At 37.2% G+C, this 12,652-nt stretch overlaps 1 protein-coding gene across 1 annotated transcript in view; it reads right to left on the bottom strand.

Annotated features, from left to right (window-relative positions):
* Positions 1 to 11,832, bottom strand: part of grin2cb (glutamate receptor, ionotropic, N-methyl D-aspartate 2Cb) — a gene marked incomplete at its 5' end in the record, with an annotated part of 33,812 nt that extends 21,980 nt beyond the window's left edge. The window contains 3 exons of the mRNA XM_084135763.1: positions 778 to 892; positions 4,467 to 5,062; positions 11,410 to 11,832. Of these exons, the coding sequence (XP_083991889.1) occupies positions 778 to 892; positions 4,467 to 5,062; positions 11,410 to 11,832 (1,134 nt within the window). The remainder of the gene's footprint in view (positions 1 to 777; positions 893 to 4,466; positions 5,063 to 11,409) is intronic.
* Positions 11,833 to 12,652: the final 820 nt, after the last annotated feature.

Here is a 12,652-nt window from a genome sequence, read left to right as displayed (position 1 = left end):
TTTAATCTCACTAACTTTTTCTTTTATAAGTGATGTAACTGGTGGATAACAGACATTGAAGGTCTTGTGGATTGTGGTGAAATGTCTCTCCGCTTTGTGTCTCTTGGCAATCGCATTGCTAGCGCCACAGATGATGCATACAGCTTTATCTTTAACGTTAGTGAAGAGGAATTCTGTCTCCCACTCCTCGTTAAAATAATAAGTCTTTTTCTTTTTTGCATGACCTGCATCATCATCCATAATTAATCTTTTTTCTTTATTATTGTTCAATTTATCTTATTTATGCCGTCTGCCCGTGACCGCCACAACCACAATAGCATAAAAGTAACGGGTTTTGTTTAGCACAAACGTAACGTACGTCGATACGCTCAGATTCTAAATATTTAAAATTATTGAATGATTTGATTATGTTTTAATGTTATATGAAATGTTACCATTAGTTATTTTTCTCATTTTATGTTATTATCATGAAAAAAAAAATGAAATGAAGAAAAGAAAGAAAATGAAAGATTACATTTCTGGCTATTTATAGAACGTGCTTGGCGGGCGACTCACAGACTCCATGCGGGCTACCAGGTGCCCGCGGGCACCATGTTGGAGACCACTGTTAAAGGGTGCTCCAGAAATATATAGACATGACTTCCAAACACTTACTTCTATAAGGAATAGATAAAACACTTAAGGAAACTGTATCTCCAGATCTGTGTATGTTTCATATTCCAGCTTTGTGTGGTGAACATTATTATTGTTATTGTTCCATCTAATCATAAGACTAACCTTGTCCCAGTGTCTCTCTCGATCCAAAGCAATGATCACCATGGAAGGATTAGTGAGATAGCCATCAGCGTTGAAGGAGAGGTCCTTATGCTCCCATGACACATTTAGCATATGCCTGTAGAACAAATTAGTAGCTTTAAATTAGTAAACCAAAAAAAAAAAAGGTTGATTTGAATTTTAAGTGATTGTACAATTGCTTGGATTTTATCAATCTCTGAAATGAGACAGAAGACTATTAGGCAGAAAGGAGGACATTTCAAATACAAGCCTATAATATTTTCTCCCCACCGAGTCAAATGAATATAAATCAGAGCGTACAGACACTAATACATTTACAGTATTCATTCTCTCTCTTTTAATCCTCCTTGTCTCAGAGACCTGAACATTTTTACTAAACGAATTGCTCACTTATAGAACCAACTACTGGTGGAGCAGAACATGAGGCAGGATTTAACAATGTCATTCAATTTTAATGATAAAAAGTGCAGTAGCAGTTATCATTATTCAGACATCATTTCAATAATGGCTAAAATCATGACATGACTATACAACTATCAACAACAAAATCTTCAGAGGAACTCAAATACACCACTCTATGTCCAACTTATCCACCTTCTCTAAGATTTATAGCTCCTTTGCAAACAACAAAGCTTATAAAAAACTATTCAATCTCAGTTATCCAAGAGAATGCATTATATTGGACAAATATGCCCAAATATGATTTTAAATAAATTTTATAGCAAAAATTTAAATCCTGTTACCATTTATGTACCCTCATGTCATTTCAAATTACTCTGTATAAAAAAATATAAAATGGCAGTGCAAATTTTACCTGTCTGAAAATATGAAAAATTACAAACAAAAAAAACCCCCATAAAAGTAGCCTACACAACAATACATGACAAACAGATGGAAATGTAAGATTATTCACCAATAATCTTCCTTTCCTGTGAGCTATTAATTTGACAACTGCTGAGATTTGATCATTGAGTCACTGAGTTGAACTCTGATTTGTGAACGAATCAGTCAGTTTTGTGAACAATTCATTGAAAAGAACAATTCATTCAATGATCCAGTTCTCAAGTTCAACTCACTGTACACAACATGCAACAGTGGTTCTTGAGTTAACTTACTTTTATTGCCATTTTTTCGTTGTCGGTTTTTGTTGTGTATTGAAAAGAACCATGTGAAGAAGATAGATGAAATAACATGAGGGTAAGCAAATATGTAATTTTCATTCCTTCCTCTACCCATCATACCATGTCAACTCAGACCATCCTACTAATATAACGTTTCCCCCCCAACCAAGAGAATGCATTCCTTTTTGCCGCCTGATGAATCCTTTGATAATGCCCAACTAGTCACACGTCTGAAAAGCCAGTTCTTTAAAGATTTATAAACTGTCTTCCGACAGACGTTTCTTTTTATGCCAGAGAAACGGGCAGACACCTGAACAGCACCGAAGCCTGGGAACATTCCGGATGGAGAACCCAGTCACTCATGTGTCTCTGATACGCTTGATCACAGAAAGCTCGGAGAGGCAATTGGAACACTATTTAATGAGGACGGTGACTCCCAGGTGAATGGCAGATTTAACAAGGAAATCTGGAGAATCTCCCAGTCTCATTACAAGGGAGAAAGACCACAAGAAAAAGTGCAAAAAATGCAATGTTTTGTCTGGAAAGCTGTTTATGATGAAATCTCCAGCGGCCAACTAAGCTGCGAGAATTAAAATTGTCAAGACTTTGAGTATTTGTAAATTTGCCACCCACACTTCCCTGTTGAATTTGATGTGATCAACATTTTTGACAAAAAATAGGGCAATGCTGGCCAAGGGAGGACTAAATATATGACAGCTTCATAAAACATTACTGGCAGTCAGAGTACTCCAGATATTCCAAAGGGATGTCTATGATATAGTTTTTCTCTTTCTTTTAAGACATGATATTGATAAATATCAATAAACCACAAAAATGAGAGATAATATAATATTAATACTCTGGTCCAAAAAAGAATACACTTTCATCATGTTTCTTAACACAATTAAGCACAACGTGCCCTTTGTAATAATGTCAAATTAAAAGTTTTACTTTAAAGTACATTTTAAATCATTATGTTTTAATAATCTTTTCTCATGCTTTAAAGAAGTGCACGTGTAGATGTGTGGTCTAACATACTAAAACACATGTAAGGTACTTGATAATAATTTGAACAGTAGTTTGTTATTCGATATTACATTTAAAGTTAATACTGTACATTTTAAATGTCAACCTTAACTTCATTATTAGAAATGTGTAATTGTAATGTGTAATGTATATATTTAAATATATTTAAATTTTAAATGACATTAACATATATTTTAGTTTATCATAAATGCTTGTCAGTACATTTACTGCTCGGCAGAACAGTTTAACCATATTTCAAAAGAAGTAATTATGAAATTACATATAAAGATGTACTTAAGTCCTACCTAAGTGGGTCAAAAAAGCACTCTAAAGTTCAGCTAACTGCATTTAATATAAATTTACACAACAATACATTTTAATTAACAAATAACAATCAATTAAGAGTCCGAAAACATTACATTCTGTTCACACTCAACATTCTTTTAAAGGGGTCATCGGATGCCCATTTTCCACAAGTTGGTATGATTCTTTAGGGGTGTTCATGTAAAGTTTGTAATATACTTTGGTTAAAATTCCTCAATGGTTGCATAAAACAACTAGCCTGGTAATACCAAACTCTGCTACTTCGCTTTGCTTCGTAGACAGAGTCTGGCATATCATAATTGAAAAGCATTTTCTTTCTTGCGGGGGGCGCTTGTCGGAAGTTTAAAATCATTGGTTACCCGTAAGCCAATCACATAACGTTTGGTTATGGCGTGTGTTATGCGCATGCTCAGCCACATCTAACTTCCACTGTAAACACATGTATGATGCGAAAACAAAACCATCGAGCGAAATACCGGAGTGAACATGGCTGTGAACGACTTTTGCAGATTATGTGAAGTAAATCTACGCATCCACGGTACAATCAGCATCTATGTCACGGCTCTCAGCCCACCCTCTGTTCGTTGATTGGCCGGAGAAAACGGAAAGCTATTACGCTTTCTCAGACTGAATACAGAAGCGAAATGAAATTGAGCGGAAATAGGAAGTCTGACGTAGTCAGGCTATAAAACAACACCCTTTTTACCTCCTCAAAAACAGCTTTGTTCACAGTGACCTGTTTCGGTGCATGTCTCTTTAAATGATAATGAGCAACTGCTCACCACCCCTCTCTTCCATGGGGGGGTGTCGAATGGCTGAGGGCAGAAATATGCAAATACGGGGCAGTCCGTCAGTGGTCGTGGGCGGAGCATAAAATCCAAACAGCCTGATTATTGAGAGTGTTTAAACTTTTTGAGAATTAAAAAAAAGGAGTGATTTTTTTCATTGTATGGTGGTTGTGTACACACACTGCAAAGACACATTTGTATGCAAACACTATATAAAAGTGAATTTTGCATCCGATGACCCCTTTAAAGTATACTAATTCTGTACTATGTTCTCTTTTTAAAAGTATGCTAAAGTGTACTTATTTTTCACAAGGGAAGACATGGGTTTTAAATCCTTTTTTTAAAAACAAATCATCTAAAGGTGCTTTACAAAAATACCTTTACTAAACTTGGCAGTCTGAAAAAGTCTTACCTGAATAGAGAATTGTTGGCATTCAATTTGGCAGGACTATTGCAGTCACTGTGACCCTCAGGAATGAATCCTCTGTGCTTGTGGAAACTGTACACCCCTTTTACAATGACTGCCACTCCTTCCCGAACCCTCTGGCGCAGTGTTTTCCTCCAGCGGTCTGTGATAATACTGATGACGCCCACTGGGAAACTGTCAGGAGGGGACACTTCAGGGTTCCCTACAGCCAGACTGGGGATGACCCAGATGTATCCAGGCCCCAGAAGCCCCACATCAGAGGCCATCCTGAACAAGTACTGAGCCTCCTCGTGGGAACAGTACACTAGATATACCTGCGAGTCCACCTGCTGTAGTAGTCTACGTGTGCGGATGTCATTGGCCCCCACGGACATCTCGAGGCTCAGCACATCCTTCAGCTCCCACAGGAAGTAGCTGGTGTCCGTGAAGGATCGAATGTAGTCCACGAAGGTCTCATAGCCGGGATACAAACTGGTGATCACCACAAAGTTACCCCAGTTGTACTCCTCCATAACTTTGAACATTGCATTTATTTGCTGCTCTATAGAAGATCCCATCTGGAGAAAGGTAGAGCCTTCAGCCTACAGAATCAAGACAGAAGATAAAGGAACTACAATTATTTGTGTGGGTACCATACAATTATTACTCAAGGACACTAAGATGTTTTAAGAGATATATGCAATCATTCCAAGGAATGGACCTACCAAAATAACCAAACCTGAAGACATGTTACAATTAACATGCTAATATCTGAGGTAAAATTGTAAAAATACATTCATTGACCCTCAACACTGGCACACCACAGGGAAGCGCACTGAGCCCTGTGCTGTAGTCCTTGTTTACACATGATTGTGTGGCCGTTCACAGCTCCAATACCATTATTAAATTTGCTGACGATACCACCACTGTGGGTCTGATCACCAACGATGACGAGGCAGCTTACAGAGAAGAGGTGAGGCTTTTGGGACAATGGTGCCAGAACAACAACCTGTCTCTCAATGTCAGTAAAACTAAGATGCTGGTGATCTACTTTAGGAAGCATAATAAGGTACACGCACCCATTTATTTCAGAGGGGACAAAGTAGAGAGAGTCAACAGCATTAGATTCTTAGGGGTCACCCTCACTTCTAAACTCACATGGACTGAGTACACAGCATCCATCATTAAAAAGGCTCATCAATGCCTTTATTTCCTCAGGCGTCTGAAGAAAGCTTTTTTCACTTTTCTGTCCTTACAGGGTGTATTGCATCCAGGTATGACAGTTGCTCCACACAGTAAAGGAAAGCCCTACAAATGGTTGCTAAAAAGGCTCAGAAAATAATTGCCACACAACTACCAGCAGTTGATGACATCTACATTACACGCTGCCTCAAGAAGACAAAGCGCATCATGAACGACTAGTCACCCGCCACAGGCACTTTTCTCTTTTCTGCCATCTGGCAAACGAACATGCACTACAAGATTCAGGAATAGTTTCTACCCCAATGCCAAGTAATTTAAGCATTTTGGCAGTGTTGTGGTGAATTAAAAGTAGCAACTTGCCTTTAGCTCTTGTTTACTGACGTGCCATTAGCTCAGCTTTTTCCAAAGCGAAACAAGCTACTTTTTCTAACAGTAGGGTTTTTCAAACAAGTGTTTTTATATTCACATTATACTGCTTTAAGCTTTTAATACATCCTCTGTCATATATATATCGTTGGAAAATTTGATTCATTACTGTGATTCATTTTGAACTAACTGATTTTATAAGGAATCAGACTTTCCAAAATAGAGAGGACGTTTTAAAGTCAATTTTTAAACTAATTCAGTTTAAAGAAATGATTCACCATTTCAAGTCTCTGCAAGAGCTGTTGAGCCAGACAAACATGGTTGTGATTGATTTATAAATTAAATATTATATATAATTATAAGGTTATATATTTTATGGTATTTTTAAAACCTCAATATAGTTAGCAACTTTTTGTTAGCTACTTGTAGTGTAACTAACTACTATTTCAAAAGGCTAGCTTAACTACTTAAAATTATGAGCGATTTAAAAGTAGCTACACAAGCTACTGTACACTTTCAAAGTAGCTCCCCAACACTGCATTCTGAATATGACACTGAAGATTGGAATAATGGCTTACTCCCATTATTTTAAATTCAAAAAGATTTAAAAAAATTCCAACCTACTCTAAACATTTAAACTGTGTATGTATGTTTAAATTGACCAATGAATGAGCTTCTGATGGGAACCATAACTCACGCGGCACTATAATTGTTCTGCATTTCAGTTTTACAGGTTGCACACATTTACAGGAGATCCATAGTAACTCAATCATGGTACATGGGACTTTCTCATACCATTGAAATAACGTATTACTGAGCAACATTAACCTTCAACACGTTCCAAAGTATGAGATACGAGAATTGGATTTACAACGCAAAGACAATTCACTAGACTATTGATCCTACCTGTACCACAGCCACGCGTAGGGACTTGATTTATTGCCTGACTTTCAACCATTATTCCTCTTTCTGTAATCCTATTGAATAGATTTACACTTGACACCTAATACTCGTTTATCCATGCAGCTGTTCAATATCATGCCGGTGTGATGTGCTGTTTGAAAAAAAATTGCAATATTATATTTGCATGTAAAAAAACACTTAGCGTCAATATCAAGCCACAGTTGTGCATGTAAAAAAAAACAAAATGATCTATTAGTGCTGTTTTAATTTCACTTGCACTTAGTTAACTTCAAACAAGCGAGCGTCCTAATGCCCTACACTGCCAACCGCATTTCCTTCCACCGCACAGCATGAGATGACTCAAAGGTACCAGAGGAGGTGGTGTCCAATTAAGTTCCAAAGTGAGAAAAATGGGTGTGGAGGTCTGGGAGTGTCAGGAGCCGAGAGACATTCTCCCAAGACTCCTCTCTGACTAAGAGCTTTCCCCTTCCCTGACAGACTGATCCGGTGTCCTTCAAATAACTTCTGTGGTTAAAGTAGGCTACCTCTTGGAGAGAGAGAGATCAGGTGCCCTGGGACTCACCGGTCCTCCTTCTCCACCAGTTTTCTTTCTTTAAGAAGTTATACAATCACCCAGACTCAGCTCTCCTGCGATTAGCACTCAAGAGCCTCAGCAAGACCAGTTGGAAGTTATGCCATAGCAGTCAAAACTTGCTTTATGTCTGAAAAAACTTGGAAAAATGGAATTATCCCTCATGGACTTTCCCTATATGTGCACTTTAGGCATGAACTTAGTCCCATGTGTTTCGATAGGTGCCATGCACCCTCAGTCACTTATTCAGACATGACGTTAAACCAGGCATTCTTAACTCTGGCCCTCAAGGTCCACTTTCCTGCAGGGTTTTGCTCCAACCCTTATCAAACACACCTGAACATGCTAATCAAGGTCTTTAGGATTTCTAGAAAGCAAAGCCGATTTAAGGCAAGTTTAGAAAAAAATTTAACTTGTTTTTTTTTTTTATGAATGTTAATGGAGGAGAGGCTTGCACTGAATAAACTGCTTTTGTAGGAAAACAGCTTAGAATTTAATGATTCGACAACCTGTCAGCTAATCTCCAACATGTTTGCCATTCAACATTCATTTAACGGGAAAAAAAAAAGCTGTTTTATAAGAGAAGTCACAGACAATTTTGTGACAGGTAGAATTCAGTTTACATAACTTCCCATTCATTTCTAAGGTATTCGCAAACAGTGATTGACTGTCGCACAAAATTAAATGACGTCAAGGCTGTACTGTGATTGGGTCTCAAGGCACACGTGATCCAAATTAGCCGTTACGCTTTCTCCAAGCCATGGATCCCAATATCTCCCAATAATAATACCATCTCTGCTATAAAGTTTTAGGCAGGTTAGTTTAATAAAGGTTGGAGATAAACTCTGCAGGTAACTGGACCTCGAGGGCCAGAGTTAATAGCCCCTGTCTTCAAAGGTACTGTATAGTTCACTCAATAATTAAAATTAAGTAATCATTTTCTCATCTTCTTTCTTTCCAAACATGTTTGACTATCATCCGTGAAACACAGAAGACAATATTCTGAGGAATGTCTCAGTATTCTTAAAAAGTCAAAATTCTTCCAAATATCTTCTATAGTGTTCTGCAGAAGAAAGTAAGTCCTACAGGTTTGGAACAAGTAAATGATGACAAAAGTAACAATTTTGGCTGACCTAACCCTTTAAAATATATAATATTTAATATTTCCTGGATTTTTTTTATTGTTCATTACATTTCAGGCCATGTTCTTTTTCATACAGGCTTAACCTAATGTCTGAAGCTGGCACCCACTTACCAAAAAGGGAAGCTCCACCCAGATTGTAACATCAAGTGCCAAAGTGATATTTTAAGCTCACTTTATTTATTTGGAAGGCACTTGGCCATTGACAGTGTCCGATGCTACTGGGATTTCATGAAAAAATCCCATAGCAGATGTTTGTGACCTACAGTCCAATCCCTAAAGCTAGACAAAATAATCAGCCACAGCTAATTCAATTGCATGGGATTTACATGAGCAATATACATTGGTTTGTCTTGCTGTAGCATGACCAAATTCGAACAAAGTAGAACAGGATGTCGCATATCTCTGCCTCCGTTCACCGCGAGCCTATACAACAGGAATTGTATAATCACATCAAATTTATGATATGATATGCACGCATTTCTCAAAGGAGATTAAATGCCTAATCCACAATCTGGAAATGTGGTATGAAATATGGTTCATAGCTTTATGCAATTTTCTAATTTGATTGATATTTTATATGTTTAACCCTTACTATGAAGTCTGTTTCTGAAGTCAGTGTGCTGTCCGAAATATTACGACTTTATTACATGAATGAGAACTGAGAACTGGAAATTATAAATATGAAGGATGCAAGAGATTCTTTTCAGGTTTTCCCTCAGTGCTCTTTAATAAAAATAGGAACATGGTCATTGGGTTGTTCAAAAGATTTGGCAAATTATTCAGGTTCTTCATATTTCATGCTCTATGGTTAAACTCCTGAAAAATTATTCCCTGCCAGGACGCTTCATTTTAATCCAGTTCTTACAAAATGATCTGACATTGGAGACAAACGCATATTTTTGGCTTTCTGTTCCACTTTATACATCTTATAAACCTTATTTTTCTGCAATCCGTGCAAGTCTGAAAGGCATTTGAAAATGACAGCTGCGCAGGAAGGAGTCATCCACTCTATAGCTGGTATTGAAGATACTCATCTGTCCCATTAAATCAAGGGCTATTGTGTTTCTCATTTAAAGATATAAATCTTTTGCCAGTCTGAACGCGTAATAATTGTTTTACTGTCTTAAAAGTTTACTTTTTTCTTTTGTGGATTTCAGATATCAGATGCTGCAAAATCCGCACAGCGTGCACTAATAGAGAAAAAGCGACACAACTGCACGTGCCTTTAGTAATGCTTGTTCAAATTGAAAGGATTGGTTAAGCCAGAAATGAACATTTTGTCATAATTTACCCTCATGTTGTTTCAAACTTGTATGAGTTGTGGTGGTGAAGGTTTTTCAAAAGTTAAACCCCAAAAATCGATGTGACCGTTAAGACTGCATTGTGTTTTTTCCAATAGATAAGGCTGCAACGAGACACAAAATGCCTTCACTACACACGTGGTATGTAAAATTACAGTCATGGAAGTCTTATACGCAGTTGCCTTAAAAATGTGCATTGAACGGCTGTAATTTTATATCATTTTTTGATGTTATTCAGAAGTTTCCACACCTCAGTAATCAGTGGAAAATGAGACACAACTGTTGGGTGATGGTTATACATCATAACACATATTGATTTTCACACCTCACAAAATCCCTTTTCCACGCATCTGTTCAATACATATCAGTGCAGGGGGCTCACTGGAAAATACACACACAAACCACATGCACATGCTAACGTTTGTCGACCTCACAGCAGTTATTTTATACTCGCTGTGTCTAATATGAGCTGTGAGAACAGCGTCCCTGAAATTACTTCACAGATACCCCTGATTAAATCTTGATTTGATATTTGAAATAATGTTTTTCTTTCATGCTGAGTCTTAACTGTACTCCGAGTAAAGCACAGGGGACTCTGTAACATTGTCATAATTCTAATAAATGTCCTGTTTATGTTCATGAATGAAGGCTAATGTTATTGAAACTTAAGTGGTATGCTGGCCACACACTGAACCTAATTCATGAAACATAATCAAAATGTTGTTTTGTATGCATAATTAATTGCACTTAATGCATTTAAGTGCATTTAATTACATTTTCATTACGATTTTCTGTGTAACAAACACATTTCAGTGTAAATCATTACATTTGTGTGGGTAAATTGGTGTAATTCAGTTCAATGCTAACATTTTAATTAATTTTAATACACTGTCGGAATGCAACAACAAATGATTCCATTTTATAAATGATTTACATAGAAATGTGTTTGTCACAAAGACAATTATTTGTACAATTTTTCTGATGAAAGTTGTTGCATTCATTTCAATGTGAAAATGTATATACAAAAAGTTTTACAAACAATTTACACAGACATTACTTGAGGCCGAAAAGTTTTATGAATGATTTTCTGTGAAGTAATTTTCCATCGCATTCAATTTAATGTGACCATTTTTAATGTTTTATATATAAAAAGCTTTATGAATAATTTGTACCGATATTTGTTCTGCTTGTGTTTCATATATATGACCCAATGAATACACTTTTCTGTAGTTGGTTAAATATTAATGGGAAACAACTTAATTAAAATGTAATTTTAGGTTATCCAAAGGTCCTTTATCTAGTTGCAAGGACAATCCTTTCGTAGTAACTTAAATGTTGAATGGATTGTGATCTCAGGTAATTCCCATTTCTTATTAAACCTGCTTCCTTTAAGCTGACAGATCCCTAAGATCTACCACTGCCACCTTTGCAAACACTTACTTTATGTGGGATGACAACTGCAGAACCTCCACTGATGCCTACTATGGGGATGGACGTCTGAGAGGAGATAAAGTCTAAGATTTGTGCCACAGCTTCTGAGTCCACGTCATCTTCAAAGACCACTCCGTGGAGGCTCTCTGCTGCCATAGTCTGACAGAGACGTGTGAATAATGCCTTGGGGTTAGTGTCATTCACAAGCACGGTGATGGGGTTCACTTCCAGGGGCATGTCTAGGAAGTTTTCTGGACTCAGACGGCCCTTGATCTCACTGTGGTGAGCCATACCACTGAAAACCACAGCCACGTTGACCGAAGGAGGGCCAAAGAATGGACGTCCCCGGCAGGGAGGCACTACATTGAGTAACAGATGAAAGAAGAAGAGGAGTTGAAGAGAGGGACCCCAACACCCTTGAGGAGTGGCCATTTCAGCCTCCTAGAGCCTGAGAGACAGACAGAGATAAAGAAAGAGAGCAAACACTTAGCATTTCAGAATTGTTACTTGTTCGCCAGTTTATAAATTGTCAGACTTGTGTTCTCTCTAAGTGTGTATAATTTATATATATCACAGTTTATTCAAAAATATTAAGCAGCACAACTGTTGAATCACAGTGTACATTTACATTTTTATAAGGGGAGACTTAGGGGAGACAGCAGTGATTCATTTATTCAGCGATATTGATTTCTGTGCATTCATCATGAGATGAAAATAGGACACAGCGTTGCATTGTTGTGAAGAAGAGTGACAAATAAAAAGCACTGCAGCAGAAATCTATATTATGCGCACACAAATAATATCCTACAAGTGCCATCCACACAAAATCCAAACTTAATAATTACACAAACAAAACAATTTGTGTTGTTGTTAAAAAAGGAACTGTAATCACAGTACCTACACTTGAGGGGTTAGTTCACCCAAAAATGAAAACTATCCCATAATTTACTCACCCTCAAGCCATCCTAGGTGTATATTACTTTCTTCTTTCAGCCAAACACGATCAGAGTTATATTAAGAAATATCCTGGCTCTTCCACACTTTATAATGGGAGTGAATAGTGCATCCAAAAATGTCCATCCATCGATCATAAAATTAATCCATACGGTTCCGGGGGTTAATAAAGGCCTTCTGAATCGAAGTGATGTGGTTTTGTAAGAAAAATAACCATAATTATAACTTTATAAACTGTAATCACTAGCTTCCGGTAAAGTCCGTCCGCGAGTTCACGAGATAGTTCTTCAAAATCTCA

This window comes from Abramis brama, assembly GCF_963993115.1.
Source record: "Abramis brama genome assembly, chromosome: 14".
NCBI lineage: Eukaryota > Metazoa > Chordata > Actinopteri > Cypriniformes > Leuciscidae > Abramis > Abramis brama.
The sequence above is the reverse complement of the archived record's forward strand: the minus strand, read 5'-3'. Positions and strand labels throughout refer to the sequence as shown.